The sequence below is a fragment of the Heterodontus francisci genome, chromosome 9, assembly GCF_036365525.1.
Source record: "Heterodontus francisci isolate sHetFra1 chromosome 9, sHetFra1.hap1, whole genome shotgun sequence".
Taxonomy (NCBI): domain Eukaryota; kingdom Metazoa; phylum Chordata; class Chondrichthyes; order Heterodontiformes; family Heterodontidae; genus Heterodontus; species Heterodontus francisci.
This window is the reverse complement of record NC_090379.1, coordinates 108,048,381-108,075,474: the sequence shown is the minus strand read 5'-3', so window position 1 is coordinate 108,075,474 and position 27,094 is coordinate 108,048,381. Positions and strand designations below refer to the sequence as shown.

Below are 27,094 nucleotides of genomic sequence, written 5' to 3'. Positions count from 1 at the left end.
TTAACTCAAGAAAACCTGTCCAATTGGGTCTTATGATCATAACAAGTAAGCAAGCACCTACTAAATTGGCCAGTACATTCACTAAGAAAGAATTAAATCTGTTGTGGTTAAACAAGGAGAGGGAAAAGAAGGAAGTCCTGCGATCCCTCCTCACTTAACCATAATATCCTTTGCTATACCATTACCATCCACCAGCGGACCAATCTAGGTTTAACAAGTATAGAAGAGCATGCCAGAAGCACCTAAAAATGAGGTGCCAACCCAGTGCAGCTAAAATATAGGACTACATGCATGCTTAACAGCAGACATAGCATTCTACAAATAGATAAGCAATTCCAAAATGAATGGATCAAATCAAAGCTCTGCAATCCTGCCAGATCCAGATGTGAATGGTGGTGGACAATTAAACAACTGAGGAGGAGATGCCATAAACATCCCCATCCTCAATAATGACACAGCCCAACGTGTACAATACCAAGGCTGAAGCATTTGTGACCATCTTCAGCCAAAAGTGCCAAGTAGATGTGAGGTTAGTGGTAAATTTAAATGTCTGCTGCAAGCCTTTATAGTTAGATTTTATTAAAATTTTCAAACACAAGTTGAAAGGCTTGGAGCAAGACATTAAAAATTACCAGGAAAATAATTACAAAGGATCGGGATCATCTTGGGCTAACTCCGACGGCCCTCCAAAGTTTTGTATTCAGCCTGCAATCCATGAATCAAAAGCACGACTGGTTCATTTGGAAAGCAATGATATAATGGGAATGGGAAAACTTCTTTGAGCCTAGAGCAAACTTTTTTTTTTTAATAAGCAGACAGTCCACATTCTCCGCTCTCAGAGTGTGGCGCTGGCACCGAGTGGCAATGTGCTTCCATTCCTGGTGCATGGTGGGCAAGGGGAGGGAGGGGGTCAGAGGGAGGTGGGGGGTGGGGGCAGTCCAGAGAGGGGGGGGGGGTGCGAGAGGGGGAGTTGGGGGGGGTGGGGGTGCGAGAGGGGGGGGGGAGAAAGAGGAGGGGAGAGAGAGGAGAGAGAAAAGGGGGGGGGAAAGAGAGTGGGGATAAAGAGCGGGGGAGAACAGGGTGGGCAGAAAGAGGGGAGGGAGAGGGGGGTGAGCGCAAGAGGGGAGAGAGGGATCAAGATCACTTGTGACAGATGAACATCTATCTGAATTCTCTGCATCGCTACATCAAGTGTGCGGGCAGACATCAGATAGTTTTGACAGCATTAGGTTGGCTATACACTTTATACACAGATTAATTGCTCCACGTCTGTGGCTGAATCAATAATTTTGTCAAATGTCTGTTGGTGCCTATCCCTGCCTCCTCCTGAGGTCCCCACCATCGCAGAACCCAGTTTTCAGCCAATTTGATCCACTCCACATATCAAGAAACAGCTGAATGCACCAGCAGATAAGGGAAAGGCTATGGGCCCCGACCACATACCAGCTGTAGTGTTGAAGACTTGTGGCCCAGAAATAGCCACAAATTTAGACAAGCTGTTCCAGTACAGATACAACGATGCGTAAAGTGATGCATTTTGGAAGAAGGGATGGGCTTATAGACTTAATGGCACATTTCTAAAAGGGTGTGGCAAGGACAGAGGGACCTGGGGTGCATGTGCATACATCTTTGAAGGTGGCAGGACATATCGAGAGAGTGGTCAGCAAAGCATATAGGATCTTGAGTTTCATAAATAGAGGTATCGAGTACAAAAACAGGGAAGTTATGCTGAACTTTTGCAAAGCTCTGTTTAGGCCACAAATCAAGTCTAGTTTTGGTCACCACACTTTAGGAAGGATGTGAGGGTCCTTGAGAGGGTGCAGGGGAGGTTTACCAGGGATGAGAGATTTTATCTACAAGGTTAGGTTGGAGAAGCTGGGGTTGTTCGTCTTGGAGCAAAAGAGATTGCGGGAGATTTGATGAAGGTGCACAAGATTATGACAGTTTTGGATAAGATAGACAAAGAAAAACTGTTTCCATTAGCTGATGGTACAAGGCCTAGGGAACACAGATTTAAGGTTTTGGGTAAGAGATACAAAGGGGATGTGAGGAAGAACCTTTTTCTAACGCAGCAAGCGCTAATGACATGGAACGTGCTGTCTACGAGGGCAGTGGAGGCAAAGATAATTAATGATTTCAAAAGGATGTTGGATGGACATGTGAAGGAAATGGATTTGTCGGGCTATGGGGATGGAGCGGTGGCACTGACTGGATTTCTCTTTGGAGAGCTGGCATGGACTTGATGGGCCGAATGGCATAATGGCGCTATGACTCTACAATACTGGCATCTACCAATGTGGGAATTTGCCCAGGTATGTTCTGTCCGCAAAAAGCAGGACAAATCCAATCTGGCCAATTAGCATCCCATCAGTCTACTCTCAATCACCAGCCAAGTGATGGAAGACGTTGTCGACAGTGCTATCAAGCAGCACTTACAACCTGCTCATCTATGCTCAGTTTGGGTGCCACCAGGGCCCCTTGGCTCCAGACCGCATTACAACCTTAGTCCAAACATGGACAAAACAGCTGAATTTCAGAGCTGAGTGACTGCCCTTGACATCAAGGCAGCAGTTGACTAAGTGTGGCATCAAGGAACCCTACTAAAATTGAAGTCAATGGGAATTGGGGCATAGCTCTCTGCTGGCTGCAATCATATCTCGCACAAAGGAAGATGGTTGTGCTTGTTGGAGGCCAATCACAGCCCTAGGACATTGCTGCAGGAGTTCCTCAGGGTAGTATCCTAGGCCCAACTACCTTCAGTTCCCACTGTATGGCAACAATGACTATGTTAGTGAACTAGTAATCCAGAGGCCTGGATTAATAATCCAGAGACACTAGTTCAAATCCCACCTTCGCAGTTGAGGAATTTAAATTCAATTAAGTAAATCGGAAGTAAAAATCCAGTACAGCAATCGTGACCAAGAAACCACTGAATCGTCATAAAAACCCATCTGGTACACGAATGACCTTTAAGGCAGGAAATCTGCCATCGTTACCCTAGCCTATATGTGACTCCAACTCAGAACAATGTGGTTGACTCTCAACTGCCTCTGAAATAGCTTAGCTAGCCACTCAGCTGTATTCAAGAAGGCAGCTCACCACCACGTTCTCAGGGCAATTAGGGATAGGCAATCAATGCTGGCCTTGCCAGCAACATCCATAGCCTGTGAATAAATCAAGAAAAATACTTAGTATCCTTGCAAATTAATCATTCAATCTCAGTTTTGAAATTTTCATTTGATCCAACCTAGACATCTTTTCAGAGGAAGAGTTCCAGATTTCCAACCCTTTGTGTGAAAAAGCGCTTCCTGATATAATCCCTCAACACCCAAGCTCTAATCTTAAGGTTATGTCCCCTTGTTCTGGATTCCCCCCAAGAGGAGCTAGTTTCTCTTAATCTCTAATTCATTTATGATTTACATACCCATTCTGCAAGTTTGCTAACATTTTCTTGTTTTTGGCAGTCTTCCTCAGTATTAACTATATCCCCCAATTTGGTGTCGTCCACAAATTTTTATATTGTACTTCAGGATCCAGAGTTCAAATCATTCATGTAAATAGTGAACAGCAGCACCAATCCCTGTGGAACACCTCTTCCCACTTTCTGCCAGTCTGAGTAACTAATGTTTTCTATTTTGTAGCCATTTTGCTATCCATTCTACGTACCCTGATTTCACATCCTCTGACCTCAGTCGCAAGTCAATTATGTAATATCTTCTCAAAGACCTTTTGAAAGTCCATGTATATTTCATTCACTGCATTACTGTTTTCTACCTTGTTACTCTTCAAATAATTCAAGAAAATTGGTCAGGCCTGACCTCCCCCCTTTCATAATTTGTGACTATTCTTTATATTTTCAGTTTCTAATTGTTTTATCTAATACACCTTTGAGTAAAAATTCCAGTATCTTTGCTACCACCCTGGATTTATTTTATCTTCCTTTTTGAACATAGGAATATTAGCTGCCCACAGCTGACCGACACACACACACATTAACTAGCGCCACTATCTTTTCTAGCTTTTAGTATGCACGGATGCAATCCATCCTGACCCAAGGTTTTATCTTTTTTAAGTTTATCTAGATCTATCTTATATATTTTGATATCTTTTTTGATGTCTTCTTCTAATGTTATATCCATCTTGTTAATTTCCTTGGTAAAAACTGAGGCAAAGTAACTATTCAATATTTCTGCCATTTCACTATTACCTTTGAGTTAATCTTGTGCATCCCTCAGTAGCCCCATAAACAAAGAACAAAGAAAATTACAGCACAGGAACAGGCCCTTCGGCCCTCCAAGCCTGCGCCGATCCAGATCAAATCCATCCACATCTTATTTTTCATTTTTGTAGATGTTTGTAGAATGCATTCCTATTTCTTCCAACATTCTTGGATACTTTATGTATGTCTTTTTCTTCTGTTTCAATTTTAATCATTTCTATTCATCCAGTGTCTCAGTATTGGTTAGTTTGTTCTTTTTTTTAGTGGACTGTACTTGTGCTGTACTGTTGTCTTTATTTTTGTCAATTTCCCCCCAGTTTACCTTTCCTAGTTCCATCCTCATCCCCTCGTAATTAGATTTTTCCAATTTATTATTTTGGTCTTTGTCTTATTTGTGTCTCTCACTTATTATCCTAATAAAAGCAAAATACTGCAGATGTTGGAAATCTGAAATAAAAACAAGAAATGCTGGAAGCACTCAGGAGGTCTGGCAGCATCTGTGGAGAGACGAAGCAGTTAACATTTCAGATCAGTGATCCTTCTTCAGAACTGACAAATATTAGAAATGTAAAAGGTTTTAAGCAAGTAAAACAGGGAGTGGGGCAGGACAAGGTCACGGAGAATACCTGACCAGAAGGTCATGGAACAAAGGCAAACGGTATGTTAATGGTGTGCTGAAAGACAAAGCGTTAGTACAGAGAGGGTGTGAATTGACTGTAAAGCACAAAGCACTCCAAGCATAAACATTAAAACATTTTGTTAAAGAACGGGAACAGTGGGTAGGCACAGTAGAAACAAACTAACCAAAAAAAAACTAAAATAAAATAACCAAATAAAGAAAAAAAACTAAACATAAAAAGGGGGGCCCATCATGCTCTGAAATGATTGAATTCAATGTTCAGTCTGGCAGGCTGTAGCATGCCTAATCGGTAAATGAGATGCTGTTCCGCGAGCTTGTGTTGATGTTCGCTGGAACACTGCAACAATCCCAGGACAGAGATGTGAGCATGAGAGCAGGGGTGGAGGTGTTGAAATGGCCAGCAACCAGAAGCTCGGGGTCATGCTTACAGACTGAGCGGAGGTGTTCCGCAAAGCGGTCACCCAATCTGCGTTTGGTCTCCCCAATGTAGACGAGACATTGTTTTTAACTCATTATCTTAAACCTTGTTATGTTATGATCACTATTTTTTGATTGTCCTCTATTTCCACTTCACAGCTCTGTTTCTGCATTTGGTTATCTAACAGCATCTTCAATAAATTTAACAAGGTTTTCACAGCCACTGTTCTACATAGAAGACTACTCCAAGTGCGGATCACTCTTTCAGTAAACTTTTTCCTGGCATGTGCCCTTTTCCTAGTTTTAACCTATGATCTATTATGCTCGTATCCTGATATACCCTGAAGTAATGCTCCAGATTTACTTCACACCATTTAATTTCTTTGTGTACTTTGGCAAGATCCCCTCTCAGCAACCTTACTGAAGATAAAAAGGGCTAGTTTCTCCAGTCTTTAAAACACAATGCTTGAATGCCACGGACCAGCATCATAGCTCTTCTATGCACTAACATGGCTTGAATGATTCTTTTCTATCTTGGTGACCAAAACTGAACAGGGTGTTCAGGGTGTGGTCTGACTATGCAACATTCAGGCTCAGCATTAATATCTTCCACTTTTCACTGAATTGATCTGGCAGTATGTTGAGAGGGAACAGAGTTATCTTTTTATTTGTTCTTGGGTTATGTCACTGACAAGGTCAGCATTTATTGCCCATCAGGTGATGGTGACCCACCTTCCCTGAACTACTGCAATCCACGTGGTGTAGGTACACCCACAGGACTGTTGGGGAGGAAGTTCCAGGATTTTGACCCAGCGACAGTGAAGGAACAGGGATATAGTTCCAAGATATGGTGTGTGATATGGTGGAGGAGAACTTGCAGGTGGTGGTGCTTCCGTGTGTCCGCTGCCCTTGTTCTTCTAGGTAGTAGAGGTCACCGGTTTGGAAGGTACTGTCAAAGGAGCCTTGGCAAGTTGTTGCAGTGCATCTTGTAAATGTACACACTACTGCCACTGTGCACCAGTGGTGGAGGAAGTGAACATTTAAGGTGTTGGATGGGGTACCGATCAAGCGGGCTGCTTTGTCTTGGATGATATTGAGCTTCCACATTAGTTGTATTATCTACACTAGTTTCAGGATTTAAAACCTCAGGTAAGATTAGGAAAATTCCTGTAAAAGATACAAGTATTCAAACACGTAGTTTAAATTAAAGGCCTGCTACCCGACCCGAACCAGACGATGTGTCGGGTTTAGGTCGGGCTGGATCAGACATGCTCTATCACCACCTCAGGTAAGTGACTTTAATGTTAATTTACTTTTTGGACTTTAAAGGTGGTTTTGCTACAGTTATTCTAAGCTTGTGCTGGTAAGGAACAAAGTGAAAAACGGAAGGTAGGTTAACTGATGGTCGGGTCGGGCGGGGTTCTGTCGGGCTCGGGCCGGGTCTCATTTGCAGACCCGAGCAGGCCTTTAGTTTAAATTCTGACAAATGTAAATATAATGAACTTTAGGAACAGAATGCATTTATAAATGTTTCAATAGCAAATATCTAGTTTACAATTAATTGTTACAGATGTAATGCTAAAAGAAATCTGTTACAACTAAATTACCTTAGACATTATACCTATATCAAACATTTATTAGGGGAGTAAAGGACCACTCACCAGTCTGACAAGCATTTTTAGTTTGAAAAGGCACGACTCCCTCCTTCAGTATTTTCTCCTTTCTTTAATTGCCTACAAAACATCTCTGCAGCATTGAGACGGCAGATCTGAAGTGTCTCTCTGAAGCCTACAAGTACTTGAAAGTGACCCAAGACAACTTCCTCAATCCCACCCTCCCCATTTCCTTTTATCCCTATAGGAAGGTCACCTGGCACTTCTATACAGCTAAGATCAGGAACTCAGATGTTGCCCTGCCATTCTATGGAAGAGTGTATTGGGGCTTCAATGGTGTGAATCCTGCTGAATCATTTTTACACTGTACATTACTTTATCAGCTAGCAATTTAAAATCAGCAGCTAACATTTCATTTGTGGAAAAACTATTCAAATAATGTCAGCAATGCACTTATGTAGCTCCTTTAACATGATAAAATGAACCGAGATGCTTCACAGAAGCATAAAACAAAATTTGACACTCGGCCACATAAACAGATTTTAGGGCAGATGGCCAAAAGTTTGGTCAAAGTAGTTTTTAAGAAGCGCCTTAAAGGAAGAAAAAAGGATAAAGAGACCAGTTAAGAAGGAAATTCCAGAGCTTTAGAGGGCCTGAGCAGCTGAAGGCACAGCCACCAATGGTGCACTGCTGAAATCAGAGATATTCAAAGGCCAGAATTAGAGGCGAGCAGATATCTTGGAGGGTTTGTGGGGCTAGAGGACATTACAGATATAGTGATGAGAGGGGCCATGGAGGGATTTGAACACATTCTCATGGAATAGCATTCTTTGTCAATGACTGCTTTTAGAAAGTGAAATAAGGCTTAAATTGTAAGTTAAATGCAAGTGAAATGTAACACAAGGTATGTGATTAAGCATTTTATTTAAATTTTCCATGCTTTGCCTTCTGCTCCAAATGAAAGTTAGTTATCCTGCTACCCTTGTTTTTGTTCAAGTGCATTAAGTACTGTTTAGTGGAAAGGGAGATGAACATGACTGCAAATTATAATTTCAAAATACCACACACTGAGATGCACTCATTCTCAATTGAAATATCAATGCCCAAAGTGGCTCCTCTGTGCACTAGTGTATAGCAATCTACTGTAACATGTTACTTACCAAAGCCAGCACAGACACTCTGGTTTACAATACCAGTGTGTCATGCTTTTAAGTCAACTAAGCGGGTACAAGATCACCAAAGAGCAGAAGAATTGGATGTGATGTTGGTGAAATCACATTGCTCAACAGTGAGGAAGGGGTGCACAGGACAGCCTCACATTGATAAACATGCAAATATATTAATGGTCAATGTCATGCTAGGATCAATACCAACTGAAGTTTTGAATTTTTGATAAAAAACTGAGGGGCAAGCAGGTAGAGAATCTGGAAATGTCAAGCATCACTTGATCAGAGGTAAGCAATCCAGTAATACATTGACACAATGCACGACATTGCAGTATGCATTTATGAAGAAAAGTACTCCAATTCCATAAAGATAAAATTCAAATATCAGAACCTGCAGGGGAAAAACAGTGATAACCAAACCTGCTGCTTATAACTATTTTTACATCTAAGAAAGTCTTATAAATAAGCCACTTGGCAGCATTTCTGCACATTATTTACACAGGTGTTAATTATCACACATAAAAGAATTAAGTGTAACATAAAACAAAACTTGAACAGACTTATTAAAGCACATCTAACAAGACAAATACCAATACTAATATGACATTAGGGAATTCAGTCAACTATTTTGGTAATCAACTAAAAATTTAGCTCAATACTTCGCTCAGCCGCTGGAAATTGCATTTCAGGACATTTTAGCATCTAACAGCTATTAACTTCACACAATGTGCCAAACCAGAAAGTCAGTTATAAATAATGAAAAAAAAATCTTCAGCAGCCTTTCCACAAACAATGCAAGAAAAGGAGTTCCATTGGGACATAAGTTTTTTTTTTACAAAAAAAGCAGTATTTGATCTTACAATTAGCACAAGCACGAGTGAATTTAATCAAATAAACCAACACTACAATATAAAGATGTTCAATGCCTTGTATTTCTTTTAAAATATTGTGCTGACGGAACATTGGCTTTTTAAATCTTATGTTTCTCAACTGAAGATACAGCATTACACAAATCATTAAAAGTGCTAATGTAGGTTAAAGAGGCTACAAAAAAGCAAACAAAGCACTGGGGGTTCATTTCCAGAGGGACAGACTTGAAAAGGAGATGTTAAACTTGTGTCAAATCTAGGTTAAACCACACTTGGAGTACTAAGTACAATTCTGGATTCCATATTATAAAAAGGTGTAAAAAAGATTTACAAGAATGATACCAGAACTGAGAGATTATACTTAAGGAAGGCTGACCAAGTTGGTGTCCTTTCCTTGGAAAAGAGAATGCTGACGGGTGATCTAATAGAGGTCTTTAAAATTATGAAGGGGTTTGATGGGGTGGACATAGATATATTTATGAGAGAGACCAAAAATAGGGGCAAAAAATATAAGATGGTCATCAATAATTCCATTAAGGAATTCAGGAAAACATTCTTTACCCAAAGAGTGATAAGAATGTGGAACTCAATACCACGTGGAACCATAGAAAAATTACAGCACAGAAGGAGGCCATTCAGCCCATCTTATCTGCACCGGCCGAAAAACTAGCTGCCCAATCTAATCACATGGAGTGGTTGAGGTGTATACAAAGAAAAAAATTGCATTTATATAATGCCTTTCACGACCACAGCCACTGAAGTACTTTTGGAGTGAGGTCAGTGTTGTAAAGTAGTAAACATACCAGCCAATTTGAGCACAGCAAGCTCCCACAAACAGCAATGTGATAATGATCAGATAATTTGTTTTAGTGATGTTGATTGAGGGAAAAATATTGGTCAGGATACTGGGGAATAACTCCCCTGTTCATCTTTAAAATAGAACAGTGGGATTTTTTGCCCACCTGAGTGGGGAGATGGGGCCTTGGTTTAATGTCTCATCCAAAAGATGACAACTCCAACAGTGCAGCATTCACTCAGTATTTTTGTGCTCAACTCAAGTGCATAGATGCATTTAAAGAGAAGTTAGATAAGTACATGGGGGAAGAAAGGAATAGAAGGATATGTTTCTGGGGTTGAATGAAGAGGGGTGGAAGGAGTCTCATGTGAAGCATAAATGCAGCATACATCAGTTGGGCCTGTTTCCATGCTGTAAATTCTATGCAAGTATTGTCAGCTCTCCAGCTGAGTATGCCAAAGGCCAAACAATACCAGTCCTCTGCAGAAGAGACAATGACCAATTCCAAGAGGGCAGAGCACTGCAATATGCCAATGTGGCTGACGGAACAAATCAATATGATCAGCAGAAAATTAGTGAAATATTTTGGAGTAGATTCTGTCACATGAAATTGGCCCAATATAAATCTAAACAAATTGTTAAATCACTGGGTTAGACAAGGGAATCTGGCTTTAATTCCTGCTCAGATTGATGGGATAAGTCTTCTTGTACTTGCTTGTTGCAAGGTTCTTAAGTGAAATGAAACTGAGCAATTGCAATTCAGTTCCTAGTTGCTATGGATGGAGCTGTCCTGTGTGAGGCTGGCAATGTCAATTGGCTGATGTAGGATATGGAAACATTTCACACTGTTGAAGTCCAGGACACTCTTCAATAATTGGGGCTGAGACTTTAATGGGGAAAAGTGGAGGAAGCTTTACTTTGCATAACCATGCTATCCTGATCTAGGAATGCTGTGAGGTTGAAATGAAAATTGCTTCGTTCTGCATTACTAATAACCCTTGCCTTGAAGTGCACATTTGAACAAAGTGAAAACCTGCACAGATTTAATGAAAGTAATTGTCAAAATAGTTTATTTATATGAATTTCAAGTTTTCCATCATTACCAAGAATGGCTTTATCAGCCTTCCTTATAAAAGGTAAACGGTGCCCTGTTTAGGATGCACTATGAAACAGAAGCATTTCAAACGCCTCTGTTAAATGATGTGTTTTCATAGTTACCCAGTTTAACAAAATTATGCACTAGGTGTACCCATTTCTACAACTTCAACAGATCTCGTTACTTAAAGCAAATCAAAGAAACAAAATCAAAAGAAGGGACTATGCTTTCTAACGATCCATTTTTTGCAGCATCGATAGGTTCAGTGACCCACTATTAGGATAGGCATGTGAGCCAATTTGCTATGGATATTCCATGGTTACTATGTGGTTCATTCTCACTCCCCCTCTTGAAAAAGGGTACTTCTTGTCTATAGTGTTCAGAAACCCACAAGTAGCCTCATATGCAACGCCAACTTATGAGTTCAATAGGTTTCCAGTTTTGCTACCAATGACCTCCACAGTGGTGATCCACACAGCAGAGCCTCAAGTTACTGTCACTGAAACTGCAGCTAGTCAATCTGGAAATAATTTAACACAAACACATAATGAATCTCTGTTCAACGTAGTTCTCTCTGCCCACTTTAACCTCAGCCAAACATTATAAACATGGGGTCATAATAAATCATCCTCCCTCTGGCCCCCAATTTTAATATTAGATCTATCAGAAACATCAGATAACAATTAAGCGTGGCTTTATTCCCTGCAGCTGAAAACCGTCAAACGTTCCAAGCGCTTACAACAAACAGCAGGTTAGTGTGAAGTTTACACAGAGAATTACTGATTGTCCTGGGGATGTTCACTTGCTGCCAGTAGCTTCCAGCACAAGAATAGGAAGGGTCATTCACATTTAATCTTTAGCATCCCCAACCCCGTCAGAATTGATAGCAAACATAGCTTCTGCCTCAGGCAAGCAGGGAGAGTCGTAAATCTTACAGATTCGTGTTTCACCTCGGCCTTTCCTCAAGTACAACCTGAAAAAGAAATAAAGAACAGGTAGACAATGTGTAATTATCTAGCAGCTGGCCCCACAACTAAAGCCTTTGTCATTTTTAAACAAACTGGGCAATATCTTTTCTTCGTCCTTTATTCTCCATTCACAAGAATACGTAGAACCTACTACTTCAAAAAAGCATCTTAAAAGGCTCCGCTCACGGCTCAGCCAATTTAATCTGTGAGCAGCTGAGCCATGATGGTTCAATTCCTGATAGATGCCGGGTTAGCTCTGAGAAACAGAAGAATGCTTCAATTGGCCTCAGTCACGTGGAGTTAGGTAGATGATCAGCCAATGTGCCTGCTCCTTATTCCCATCCAGCAACCTCTGTTGGGAACTCATAACTGGATGTCAGCTGAGGACAGGATCAATTTCCATGGTGCACCAACACATCAGTAGTATTTTGGTAGCAAATGAATACTGATAAAATACTCAAGGAGCCCATTCCTTAGGAAAATATGAATGTTTGAGAGAAGAGGGGAAGAAGCTGGCAGAAAAACAAGAGTACGAGTGCTGTCAGTTCCAAGTTCTCTAATAAAACGGTGAAGCATTTGAGCTGGAGGTTCCGCACATAGTCAAGTGACAATGTCTTAAGAAAGAACACAAAATGTATTTGCACACCACCTTTAGTGTAGAAAATGTTCCAAGAAAAAAATGAGAATAGATAAGTATGTGGAAACAGAGGGTTGACCAAAAGCCTGGCTGAAGAGATGAGTTTTGAAAAGGTTTTTTTTTAAAAAAGGAAGGAGGTTTCAGAACACAGTGACAGAAACTACGTCCAAGGCAACTGAAGGCTGTTCCACCAGTAGTGCGACAAAGGGAAGGGGGATAGAGAAAGGCCAAAGTTACTGAAACAATGGATACGACAGGAGATGTAATGCTGAAAGGACATTGCACACATAGCTTGTGGCAAGGCCTTGAGGGATCTGAAGAACCAGAAGTTGAAGTTTTGCTTTGGGGGAACAGGACCCAATGAAGATTGATGAAAGGGCTATGGGTGAACTGAAGGGTGCAGGATAAGTTCCAGGCAGCGGGCTTTAGGAACTTCTGGACATCAGAGGATGGGTGGGGGGGTGGGGGAGTGCGGAGAGAGACAGCCGTGAAAGAGAGGGAGGAGAGTGTGAGCCAGGGAGGAGACAGCGAGCCAGAGTGGGAGAGCAAGACAGAGTGAGAGATTCAGCAAGCAGGCGCGTGAGAGTAAGAGGGGGAACGAGAGCACAAGAGCGAGTGAGAAAGAGAGAGAAAATGGGAGAGAGTGAGAAAGTGGGACAATGAGAGTCAAAAGCATAGAGAGACAGAGGGAGGAGCGCAGCCTGAAGAACGGAGGTTCAAAAAAATGCGTCAAACCAGAGTCGGAGAGACAGAGAGGGAGGAGCGCAGCCCGAGGAGCAGAGCCAGGAGCAGAGCCAGAGGGGAAAAAAAACAATCGAAAAGTGACGTCACATTCAACAGTGAGTGCAGGGAAACAGAGAGCCGTTGGGGTGAGTATTCAGGTAAGCTTTTAATTTAATTTAATTGAAATCAAATAAAGAGTAAGAATTGATCGATTTATTAGTATATTAACCAAAAACGAAAGCGGATTAAAGGGTTCAGTCGGACATTTAAAAAACAAATTAAAATCTAATTAAATAAAATAGAGATGCAGGGCCATGCCATGTGTTGTACCTGCATGATGTGGGAGCTGGTGGACCCCATTGTGGTCCTAGTGACCACATCTGTAGCAAGTGCTGGTTGCTCGAGGAAATCTGGCTCAGAGTTGATGAGCTGGAGTCTGAGCCTCGGACACTGCGACACATCAAGGAGGGGGAGAGTTATCTGGACGCTGTGTTTCAGGAGGCAGTCACACCCCTTAGATTAACTACCTTGAAATTTGGCCAGTGGTCAGGGACAGGATGCTGTGACTATGAGTGAGGCAGGTAGAGGGATCCAGGAGGTCATGTTGCAGGAGCCTCAGCCATTGTCCTTGTCCAACACGTTCGAGATTCTGCTCCCTGTGTGGACGAGAGCAGGGACTGTAGGGAGGAAGAGCAAACTGACCATAGCATCATGGTACAGGGAGCCATTCAAGTGGGGGGAGAAAAGAGAAATGTAGTCATAATCGGGAATAGTACAGTTAGGGGCATAGACACTGTTCTCTGTGGCCAGAATCGAGAGTCCGAAGGCTGTGTTGCCTCCCTGGTGCCAGGGTTCAGGATATCTCATCTGGGCTGCAGAGGAACTTGGAGTGGGAGAGGAAGATCCAGTTGCCGTGGTCCACATAGGTACCAACGATATACATAGAACAAAGATAGAGGTTCTGCTGAGGGAATATGAACAGCTAGGGGCTAAATTAAAAAGCAGAAACAAAAAGGTAATAATCTCCGGATTACTACCTGAGCCACGAGCGAATTGGCACAGGGTCAATAAAGTTAAAGAGGTAAATGCGTGGCTCAAAGATTGGGGTGGGGAGAACAGGTTCAAATACGTGGAATATTGGCACCAGTACTGAGGAAGGAGGGAGCTGTTCTGATGGGATGGGCTCCACCTAAATCATGCTGGGACCAGAATCCTGGCGAATCGCATAACTAGGGCTGTAGATAGGGCTTTAAACTAAATAGTGGGGGATGGGGGGGGAGGGTTCAGTTGCATGGAAAATTAGGAAGTCTAAGTTAAAGGAGAATGTAGAAATGCAGGTTAGTGATGAAGCTGATTGTTACCAGAAAATACAAGGAAGGGACAGAATGTGTGGACGTCATGTTGCACCGAGGAATCATATAAGTGTAGGGAAATTTGATAATAGAACAAACTTAAAGGCTTTGTATCTGAATGCACGAAGCATTTGGAATAAAATAAATGAGTTAACAGCGCAAATAGGGACGAATGGGTATGATTTAGTGGCGATTACGGAGACGTGGTTGCAGGGAAACAAGGTTTGGGAATTGAATATCCAAGGGTACTCAGCATTTCGGAAGGATAGGCAGAAAGGAAAAGGAGGTGGTGTAGCTTTGTTAGTAAAGGAAGAGATCAGTGCTGTAGTGAGAAATGATATAGGCACTGGAGATCAAAACATAGAATCAGTCTGGGTAGAAATAAGAAACAGCAAGGGGAAGAAGTCCCTGGTGGGAGTAATCTATAGGTCCCCAAACAGTAGTTCCGCAGTGGGGCACAGTATAAACCAGGAAACACTGGGGGCTTGTAAGAAAAGATACGGCAATAATCATGGGCGAATTTTAATATGCATATAGACTGGATTAATCAAATTGGCAAGGGTAGCCTCGAGGGAGAGTTCATTGAATGTATTAGAGATTGTTTTTTGGAGCAATATGTTGTGGAACCAACCAGGGAGCAGGCTATTCTAGATTTGGTATTATGTAATGAGGTGGGATTAATTAATGATCTCATAGTTAAAGATCCTCTAGGGAAGAGTGATCATAGCATACTAGAATTTCAAATTCAGTTTGAGGGCGAGAAACTGGAGTCCCACACTAGCATACTGGAGTTAAACAAAGGTAATTACATAGGCATGAGGACAGATTTGGCCCAAGTAGACTGGGCAGGAAGACTAACAGGTAGGACAGGTGATGAGCAGTGGCAGATGTTTAAGGAGATATTCAATTCCTCCCAACTAAAATATATTCCAGAGAGGAACAAAGATTCTAAGAAGGGGAAAAACATCCATGGCTAAGCAAGGAAGTTAAGGATAACAAAGACAAAAACTAAGGCATACCATATTGCAAAGGCGAGTGGCAGGCTGGAAGATTGGAAAACTTTTAAAGATCAACAAAGGGTTACTAAAAAGTAATAAAAAGAGCAAAAGTAAATTAAGAAAACTAGCGCAAAATATAAAAACGGATAGTAAAAGCTTCTATCAGTAAATAAAAGGGAAAAGAGTAGCTAAAACGAATGTTGGTCCTTTGGAGGATGAGACTGGGGAATTAATAGAGGGGAACACAGAAATGGCAGAGACACTAAATCAGTCTTTTGCCTCAGTTTTCACGGTGGAGGACACTAGTACCATCCCAATAATAATAGGTAATGTCGAGGTTATGGAAAAGGAAGAACTTAGAACAATCATCATCACTAGGGAAAAAGTACTGAGCAAACTATTGGGATTGAAGGCAGACAAGTCCCCAGGGTCTGATGGCCTACATCCTAGGGTCTTAAAGGAAGTGGCAGTGGACATAGTGGATTCATTGGTTATAATATTCCAAAATTCCCTGGATGCGGGGAAGGTTTCAGTGGATTGGGAAAAAGGTTAATATAATGCCCTTATTCAAAAAGGGAGCAAGACAGAAAGTGGGAAACTATAGACCAGATAAGTTTAAAATCTGTCGTTGGGAAATTGCTAGAATCCATTATTCTTTTTTTCTTCTTTGGCCTCCTTGTCCCGAGAGACAATCGGTAAGCGCCTAGAGGTGGTCAGTGGTTTGTGAAGCAGCGCCTGGAGTGGCTATTAAGGCCAATTCTAGAGTGACAGACTCTTCCACAGGTGCTGCAGATAAAATTGGTTGTCGGGGCTGTTACACAGTTGGCTCTCCTTGCGCTTCTGTCTTTTTTCCTGCCAACTGCTAAGTCTCTTCGACTCGCCATGCTTTAGCCTCGCCTTTATGGTTGCCTGCCAGCTCTGACGATCGCTGGCAACTGACACCCACAACTTGTGATCAATGTCACAGGACTTCATATCATGTTTGTAGATGTCTTTAAAGCGGAGACATGGACGGCCGGTGGGTCTGGTACCAGTGACGAGCTCGCTGTACAATGTGTCCTTGGGGATCCTGCCATCTTCCATGCGGCTCACATGGCCAAGCCACCTCAGGCGCCGCTGGCTTAGTAGGATGTATATGCTGGGGATGTTGGCCGCCTCGAGGACTTCTGTGTTGGAGATACGGTCCTGCCACCTGATGCCAAGTATTCTCCGGAGGCAGCGAAGATGGAATGAATTGAGACGTCGCTCTTGGCTGACGTACGTTGTCCAGGGCTCGCTGCCGTAGAGCAAGGTACTGAGGACACAGGCCTGATACACTCGGACTTTTGTGTTCTGCATCAGTGTGCCATTTTCCCACGCTCTCTTGGCCAGTCTGGACATAGCAGAGGAAGCCTTTCCCATGCGCTTGTTTAATTCTGCATCGAGAGACAGGTTACTGGTGATAGTTGAGCCTAGGTAGGTGAACTCTTGAACCACTTCCAGAGTGTGGTCGCCGATATTGATGGATGGGGCATTTCTGACGTCCTGCCCCATGATGTTCGTTTTCTTGAGGCTGATGGTAAGGCCAAATTCATTGCAGGCAGCCGCAAACCTGTCGATGAGTCTCTGCAGACACTCTTCAGTGTGAGATGTTAATGCAGCATCGTCAGCAAAGAGGAGTTCCCTGATGAGGACTTTCCGTACTTTGGTCTTCGCTTTTAGATGGGCAAGGTTGAACAACCTGCCACCTGATCTTGTGTGCAGGAAAATTCCTTCTTCTGAAGACTTGAACGCATGTGACAGCAGCAGGGAGAAGACGACCCCAAACAGTGTAGGTGCGAGAACACAGCCTTGTTTCACGCCACTCAGGATTGGAAAGGGGTCTGATGAGGCGCCGCTATGCTGAATTGTGCCTTTCATATTGTCATGGAATGAGGTGATGATACTTAGTAGCTTTGGTGGGCATCCAATCTTTTCTAGTAGTCTGAAGAGACCACATCTGTTGACGAGGTCAAAGGCTTTGGTGAGATCAATGAAAGCAACGTAGAGGGGCATCTGTTGTTGGCGGCATTTCTCCTGTAGCTGGTGAACGGAGAACAGCATATCAATGGTGGATCTCTTTGCTCGAAAGCCACACTGTGCCTCAGGATAGACACGCTCAGCCAGCTTCTGGAGCCTGTTTAAAGCGACACGAATGAAGACTTTCCCCACTATGCTGAGCAGGGAGATTCCACAGTAGTTGTTGCAGTCACCGCGGTCACCCTTGTTCTTATAGAGGGTGATGATATTGGCATCGCGCATGTCCTATGGTACTGCACCCTCTTCCCAGCACAGGCAAAGCAGTTCGTGCAGTGCTGAAAGTATAGCAGGTTTGGCACTCTTGATGATTTCAGGGCTAATGCCGTCCTTCCCAGCGGCTTTTCCGCGGGCTGGAGAATCAATGGCGGCACAGTGGTTAACACCGCAGCCTCACAGCTCCAGGAACCCGGGTTCAATTCTGGGTACTGCCTGTGCGGAGTTTGCAAGTTCTCCCTGTGACTGCGTGGGTTTTCGCCGGGTGCTCCGGTTTCCTCCCACCGCCAAGGACTTGCAGGTGATGGGTAAATTGGCCATTGTAAATTGCCCCTAGTATAGGTAGGTGGTAGGGAATATGGGATTACTGTAGTGTTAGTAAAAATGGGTGGTTCTTGGTCGGCACAGACTCGGTGGGCTGAAGGGCCTGTTTCAGTGCTGTATCTCTAAAATAAAAAAAATAAAATAAAATGGCATCACCGAGTTCCGATTTTGTTGGCTGTACGTCCATCTCATCCATGACTGGCAGAGACAGGGCTGCGTTGAGGGTGGTCTCAGTGACAACATTCTCCCTGGAGTACAGTTCTAGGTAGTGTTCCACCCAGCGGCCCATTTGCTTGCATTGGTCAGTGATGTGTCCCCTGATTTAGATTTGAGAGGGGCAATCTTCTTGATGGTTGGCCCAAAAGCTCTCTTAATGCCATCATACATTCCTCTGATATTTCCTGTGTCAGAGGCCAGCTGAATATGACTGCATAGGTGTTGCCAGTAGTCATTTGCACAGTGCCTGGCTGTTCTTTGTGCAGCGCTTCTGGCAGCTTTAAGTGCTACAGATGTTAAATCGCTGGGGGCTTTCTTGTAGTTCAGCAGTGCAATGCACTTAGCGGCTATGACAGGTTCCAGCTCTTCAGAGTGAGATTGAAACCAGCCTGCATTCCGCTTCACACGATTGCCATAGGTGGTCATTGCTGAGTCATAGATGGCGTCTCTGATGTGGGCCCACTTGGTCCCTGCATCCCCTGTGGGAGTGTTTTGGAGGGCTTTTTCAAGTGAATTTAGAAACTTGCATAACAGCTGTGGATGAGAAATTCTGCTAGTGTTGATGCGTGGGCAGCCCTTCTGCTTGGAGTGATGCAGCTTCTTTGGTTTGAGGCTAACCTTGCTGCACACCAGGGAGTGGTCGGTGTCGCAGTCCGCACTGTGGAAGCTGCGTGTGATTTGAACGCTGTTTAAAGAGGCTCGCCTTGTGACGATGAGGTCCAGCTGGTGTCAACGACGTGATCTTGGGTGCCTCCAAGAAACCTGGTGACAGGGTTTAGTGTGAAAGAACGAGTTGGTGATGCAGAGGTTATGATAGGTACACAACTCAAGCAGTCTCTTGTCCATTCTCATTCATCCTTCCAATGCCATAGCGCCCAAGGCATGGTCGGCCCCAACCCTGGCATTAAAGTCCCCCAGCAGGAATAGGTGTTCGGTGTCGGGGATGCTACTAACGATATTATGGGGTTCCTCGTAGAACTGGTCTTTAGCTTCAGGTGGGGAGCAGAGTGTTGGTGCATAGATGCTGAGTAGGTGTACTGGACCAGAGGCGGTCAACAGTCGGATGGACAGTATGCGTTCCGAGCCATTTGAGGGTGGCTCTATCATGCTGAGCAAAGAGTTTCTGATGGCGAAGCCCACTCCGTGCTGTCTTGGTTCTTCAGGATCCCTACCCTGCCAGAAGAAGGTGTAGTACTGCTCACTTAGAGATCCGCTCGCAGGGAGGCGTTATTAATCCATGATTAAGGAAGTAATAACAAGACATTTAGAAAGGCAAAACGCAATCAGAGTCAGCACGGTTTCATGAAGGGTAAATCGTGTTTGACTAATTTGTTCTTCGAAGCTGTAACAAGCAAAGTGGATACTGGAAATCCTGTAGATGTAGTATATCTGGACTTCCAGAAGCCATTTGATAAGGTGCACACAAGGCAAGACCTCATGGGGTTAGGGGCAATTTATTGGATTGGATAGAGGATTGGTTAACCAACAAAAAACAGAGTCGGGATAAATGGGTCTTTTTCTGGTTGGCATGATGTAACTAGTGGGGTGCCACAGGGTTCGATCCTCGGGCCCCAACTATTTACAATCTATATTAATAACTTGGATGCAGGGATAGAAGGTACTATAGCCAAATTTGCAGATGACACTAAAATAGGTGGGATAGTAAGTTGCAATAAAGAAATAAGAAATTTACAAATGGATATGGATAGGTTAGGTGAATAGGCCAAAATTTGGCAGATGGAGTTTAACATGGATAAGTGTGAGGTTATCCATTTTGGTTGGAAGAATAGAAAGGCAGATTATCTAAATGGAGAGAAACTTCACAGTGCTTCGGTGCAGAGGGATCTGGACATCCTCGTGCATGAATCGCAGAAAACTAGTATACAATTACAGCAGGTAATAAGGAAGGCAAATGGAATTTTGGCATTTATTGCTGAAGGAATAGAGTACAAAAGTAGGCAAGTGTTGCTGCAACAGTACAAGGCATTAGTGAGACCGCACTTGGGAGTATTGCGTACAGTTTTGGTCCCCTTACTTGAGGAGGGATGTAGTTGCATTGGAGGCAGTTCAAAGGAGGTTCATTAGATTGATTCCTGAGATGAGGGATTTGCCTTATGAAGAGAGATTGAGCAGTTTGGGCCTTTACTCTCTAGAGTTTAGGAGAATGAGAGGAGATCTAATTGAGGTATACAAAATGATTAATGGGATTGACAAAGTAGACATAGAGAGGATGTTTCCTCTAGAAAGAGAGGTCATAGTTTTAGGATAAGGGATAGCAGAATTAAAACATAGATGAGGAGAAATGACTTCTCTCAAAGGATCGTGAGTCTGTGGAATTCACTATCCCAGAGTGCAGTGGATGCCGGGACATTGAGTAAATTTGAGGAGATAGACAGATTCTTAATTAGAAATGGGTTGAAGGGTTATGGAGAACGGGCAGGAAAGTGGAATTGAGGTACAGATGAGATCAGCCATAGAAACATAGAAAATAGGAGCAGGAGTAGGCCATTCAGCCCTACGAGCCTGTTCCGCCATTCATTATGATCATGGCTGACCATGATCGTATTGAATGGAGGAGCAGGCTAGAGGGGCTGAATTGCCTACTCCTGCTCCTAGTTCTTACGTCCTTGTAGGTGAGCATCTAATGGCGGATGAGTCTTGATGAGTGGAAGCAGGCAATTTTGCAGAGGTGGAAATAAGCTGTCTTGTTAGTGGACTGGATACGGGGTATGAAACTCAGGTCAAGGTTGAACAGATGTCCAAAGTTTAATGTAGTCTGGCTCAATTTGATGGAAGCCAAGAGGGGAGTGACATCAGTCGTAAGGAAACTATGATTGAACCTTCAGATTTTCTGCAGTGAAGTGCTAGGCCTTCAGCCGACACTGTTGCAGGTGACAAAAACAATGTATGCAGTCTTCCTGATCTTTATCTGGAGGAAGTTGTGACTCTATCTACAACCTTGTTTCCCACGCCGGCCGTCGGCGTGGATGGGGTCAAGGAGAAGGAATGGAACGGAAGGGCTGCGTGTTATTGTTACGCCTATGAAAACTGACCCTGCGCCAGGTGATGATGTCTGTGGGGGAAGATGGTGGCTGATTTGGTACAAGTGAGCAATTTAGTACATCAACAGCAGAGGTGTTATGGGGTAATGGATGCTAAATAAGATAACCTCACCAAGATCAAGGACTTGGAAATGGAGAGGCAAGAGGGAGGTTGAAGGGGTAACCCTGATAAACAGCATAAACTACATGTCACAAGATCCTTATTTGGATTCCACTCCAATTATTAAAATGAGACATTTAAAACAGGTGTTGCAGAGCAGTTTCAAATCACCAGTACTGTCCCAAGTAGGAGGTTGATTCTTGTCCACAGTTCTCCACACACTGTTTTTTCAATCTCAGCGACATTTTCACTGGGAAACTTTGGGTAAAGGTACTTCACTGCAGAAAACAGGACGGCTCAACCATAGTTAATTGGGTGTATGTATGTTCTAGCGGTTGGTTTCAGACTGGCATTGATTACAGCTTGATTACAGATCAAACTGCTTAAATGGGGCGACTACATGGTGCTTCAAGAGAGAGATCAAAACAACTAGGTGGAAATTTAATGGTATGGATGTGCAAGACAATTCAAACAAACTTCTGCAACAAAATGTGAACACGAGCACTAAAATGGCGCTTTGATGAAATGCATTAGTTACAGTTCTTCTAGTTTATTGGCTGTGGAAAACATTTAAAAATCATGAGTGTGTGTGCGCTTCAGTTACATTCATAGCAGCATGAGCTGCACAAGATAGGGAACGGAAGAGGAAACAAGTCATAAAACTGAGACATGCTTAATGCAGTACAGGACATTGGCATGTACAATTAATTACATGCTAGGTTTCTCAAAAAGGTGGACAGTAAGCATTTCCAAAACATCACATAAGTGGCATAGGTTTTAAACAATGTGATTCACTATACCATTTCTTAGGTGGTTCCAAGAATAAATTGAATAATTTTCTTTGCAACCAACAGATAACAGCACTAGTGAGTCATACGAATCCTAGTATACCTCGTTTGTTTTGAAAATAAATTTTGACGTAACTGTTAACAAAGTAATTTATATGCATTTGCAGGAAAGTTGCACGAGCTCACTACTACACCTATCTTCTAAATGTGTTCCTTAGTCTGGTCATGACAATGCAGGTCAAATTCATCATAGATAACAAGTGCCTGCAACCCTGTGCATTATCCCTCAAGTCTACTTATGTAATTCTCATAAATTACAAAATGGGAGATTTAATCAGCTTGGTTAAGAGCACACTGTTGCCTTCCAAATACTCTGGAGACCGGTGTTGGTGCTATTGTGCTTGGCATGGAAGCGGCAATTACGAAAGGTGAATCCTATAGAATTATGCATCCCATTCTGCTATCTCAGGCTAAATTTAGTCACGTATGTCATGCAGGCAAGAATGAGGCACATATATTTCGCCGCATGGACATTAAATTGTAAAATTGTTACTGGGAAGAAAAGAAGGCCTATTACAAGGGGTTGCCAAGCCCTTTTTTTTTTTGCATACTAGCAGAGAGTGTTGGAACAAAGAAACCAGTCCCTGCTCCCCCAATACAGATAACACGTGGTCAGACCAGTTTAGTCACATGACTAACTGGCTATTGCAGAGTTTTGAACTGAGTGTTTTAAATTGGTCACAGAAAATTTGAACTCAGGAAGCTGTTTGCTCCTGGACTGAAAAGACCTTTCTTCTGTCTGCTCCCACCTCTCACCAGCTTCGGAATCCATTGAAAACATATGAACCCTGAGAAAGAAAAGTCTCCTAGTGAACAAGGTTTAAGAAGAATACCAGGTCCCAATGAAAAGCAAGATCTACCGATCTACCTGCAAGCCAGGACTACAGCGAGCCCGAAGGACAGTTACAAACCCCCTTCAGAGATTGCCTCAAATTTTTTCACTTTATTTTTCTTCTGCTCTTTTCTGTCTCTATTTGCATGTACATATCACGTATGCACGCTAGCGTGGGGCATGGAGTGTATCCGTAGACTTTAACCAAATTAGAGTTTAAGTTTTAATAAATTTCACTTTTCTTCTTTAAACCCAAGAAAGCCTGTTTCTGCTCATTTCTTTGCCTTATAATTGGAAAGTATTGAACAAAGATTCACCAAGGAGAGCTCAAAACAGTGTTTAAAATTAAATCCTGTTAAGTAAGGCCAGGTGAAAGCTGAAAGAGACCCCCTAGACACCTTTCTCACCTGGTCGTAACGCGTACAATTTCCCTTTATGAGTTGTTGTGCAAAACTCTGCCCCTCCTTTATGTGCAAGTTCATGCTTAGATGATCTTTGGATCTTCTCCAGGGATTAGACTTAGTAATCCTGAGAATGGCCCATATCCTTCTATCCCAAATATCATTGCATGAGGGAGGGAGGGAGGGGAGGACAAGGAGCCCAAAGCATAACCTAGCTGCACCTGCTTGTTCTCCCTTTAGCATATCTTTCCACAGATAATGATAACCACTTGTCTGCCCCAAATACTGGTTCCCCTGATTAGACTGGTGCATCACAGCACATAAAATCTAAAACATTTTTATGGTGTCAATTCGAACATGCTGTCTAGGAATGCAGCCACCTTTGTCTATATCAGACCTCAAAAGGCCTCCTCACATTAGTGCTCATCAAAACATTCAATTTCTACTTTTCCTTATTATTCTTATTAATTTGTATCTTACTGTTCATTGGCATAATGTCGCCTCAGCTGTTTGACTGTAATGAATCTGTACTTCAAATTATTGTTTCAATATTGCTATCATATACACTGTGTCATTGTCCTATTTTCTTTCATATTTAGGTTTTTCTTTCTCGGCCCTTCGAGTTTGCAGCTGTTGCAATGCAATTCAATTCAAAATATCAAAGTTTTCAAAGATTTTAAAAAGTTTGATATTAAAAGTTTATCAAGCAACTGATCAAGTGTTCTCCCCTTGCGAATAGTTTGCCCATATTCACCGCCAAGACTCGCACATGAATACAAGAAATAGGAGTAAGCCATACGGCCCCTCGAGTCTACTCCGCCATTTAATAAGATCATGGCTGATCTGATCTTTGCTTCAACTCCACCTTCCTCCCGTCTGTTCCCCATAACCCTTGGCTCCCCTATAGTTCAAAAAAATTTATATCTCAGCCTTGAATATATTCAATGACTCAGCCTTCAGCATGAAGAATGGCCACTTTGAAGCAGTATCAGAGTGTGACTAACATCAATAGAACCATATCCCAACAAGTGAGTCAATGCTTCCAGGTGTATACAAGCATACGAATGAGGAGGAGTAGGCCACTCGGCCCTTCGAGCCTTCTCCGCCATTCAATAAATTAATGGCTGAACTGATTACTCCACATTTCCACCTACCCCCGATAACCTTCCACCCACTTGCTCATCAAGAATCTATCTGCCACTACCTTAAAAATATTCAAAGACTCTGCTTTCACTGTCTTTTGAGGAAGAGAATTCCAAAGACTCATGACCCTCAGAGAAAAAAATTTGTTGAATGGAAACAGTTGGAGGAGATTTGTGAACAATTGTCAAATAATTGGAATTAATCGTTGGAAGTACAACTTTAAGGTGACAGTTTCACACCACTTGGACTTTCTATATTGCATTCCAATTACAATCAGTGCAAGGCAAACTTTAAATCAGATAGCTAACTCTACCATCTAGAAACTGGTGAAACTTTATTTTTAAACTCTTTATTACAGGCAAACAGCCAACTATCCTGTCAACTCCACGTAAACACATCAGTCTGTCCATAAACCCAGCATACACTTAAAGGAAAAGGAATTTTTTAATCTGTGATTTTCACCTTTTAACTCATCTTACCTCGTTGTTGATGCATGAGCAATGATGTTTCCACCAATTGGTTTTTTTGGATCAGCTGCAAACATTGCTGCCCCATCGACCTGCGCCACAACCTGGTTAGTTATTACCACAGCTACCCCAAACTAAAAGAAAAATAAGTGCAAGATGTTAAGATGTGATACACACCACTCCAATATCAATACAAGTCACAGAAATCACAATTCTTTTTTAGTTTCCATGTCCTTTTTGTACGCACTAAATTTATGCACAATGGAGTTATGAACATTTCAGAAAGCCAAAATAAACAAACTGTTTGCCAGCAGAGCTAATAACACAGAATTACAGAACCCCGTGACACAGATCAGTATTTAAGACAGTAAAAACCATTAGAGTGACAATTGATTCAGACACCACAAACACATTGCATAACTGACTTGCTGACAGTAAGCACGTAACCTGAAGTGCAGGAAAACAGGGCTATTGAATTTTCAGTAAAAAAACACTTTTTAGCGTTCTCAGTGCAGTGCCAAACTTATATAAAAAAATTATCTTCACAGCATGTAATATGAAGCTGTATTGCAAAACCCTATGGTTAAAAGCACATGTTCAAAGCTGTTAAACGTCTTTGGTTTTGAATTAACTATTTAAATTAATAATACAAAAGTCAAATGCAGCAGATGCTGGAAATCTGAAATAGAAGCAGAAAATGCTGGAATAACTCAGCAGGTCAGGCAGCATCTGTGGAGAATGTCAGAACAGCCAAAACCAGTTCTGAAAGGTCATCGACCTGAAACTTTAACTCTCTCTCTCTCAGATGCTGCCTGATCTGCTGAGCACTTGCAACATATTCTGCTTTCAATACAAATTCACAACTTCAGTCTTGCAATTTACCAGTCAAAACCCTTTAGTATACCCAAGCAATTGTCCTTCATTTCAATAAAAAAAGATTTAAAATTGAGTTTTGATGGATTAACAAGAGCAAGACTATTTCATTTGGCCAGGAACTCAGTGATTAAGGTCAACTATCAGAGTAAGCAAAGGTTAAGAGCAAATGTTCTTATGCATAATTGTTGGAGGATGGAATATTTTGCCACAGTGATTTGTGAGGCAGAGATTATATCACATGAAAGCGGAGAAATATTTCAAACATTGGAGTATACAAGGGTAAAGGGAGACCATAGGGCAGTCGGATTACTTGAATCAAATAGCCTCTGCTGTGCTGTATTTGCTTATGATTATTCTGGTCTAGAAACAAAGAAAATTCAGAAATAATATTGCATAGAGTAAACATTTTGCAGACTGAAATGTTTTCAATTTATCAGTCATTTGGATTCCACTTATTCAGAATTTCTAGCACTCACAAGTTGTCCCCTACAAGGCTTGATAATCACACAGAATGTTAACAAGATGGACAAGTGATTCCCAACTCAAAACATTATTCCGCATTTTTCCTTTCCCATCATTTCCTGACTTAATCCCAGCCAACCTTGGTACACAAATATCTCGGAATTCAAAATTTGAGCCAAAAATGTTAATACAAATTTGAGTAGAAAATCTTACCTCATCTGCCAGTCGCAACAACATTCGTAGAAACCGTGCAAGATGCATTTGCCTAGCCGATAGTTCACCTCTCCCAGAGTAGTCAGTCCTGTACAAGGCTGTTGCGCTGTCCACAATTAACAATGCATATCTACAATGTGGATTTTAAAAATTCCATTCATCAACCAATGCAGAATTCTTGACAGTATAAGGACAGAAATAGTCAAAGAAAAGCTATTTGCCCCATCAAAATTCATCCATAGCATTCTTTCATCCAGTTGCATTCTGAATGCACTGATTTATGCCTCCACTACACTGTATTGATCACCCTTTGAGTAAAAAAGCTTACATTTTGTTAATTTGAAATTTTGTCTCCTGATCCTATTCCTCTCCCTCAGAGCAGGGT

At 42.3% G+C, this 27,094-nt stretch overlaps 1 protein-coding gene across 2 annotated transcripts in view; it reads right to left on the bottom strand.

The window, feature by feature from the left end:
• Positions 1–8,917: 8,917 nt before the first annotated feature.
• Positions 8,918–27,094, bottom strand: part of rad51 (RAD51 recombinase) — a 147,974-nt gene continuing 129,797 nt past the window's right edge. For both annotated transcript variants that reach the window (XM_068039648.1, XM_068039649.1), the window contains exons 8-10: positions 26,710–26,839; positions 25,171–25,292; positions 8,918–11,789 (exon numbers count right to left, since the gene is read on the bottom strand). In XM_068039648.1, the coding sequence (XP_067895749.1) occupies positions 11,666–11,789; positions 25,171–25,292; positions 26,710–26,839 (376 nt within the window). In that variant the 3' untranslated portion in view covers positions 8,918–11,665. The remainder of the gene's footprint in view (positions 11,790–25,170; positions 25,293–26,709; positions 26,840–27,094) is intronic.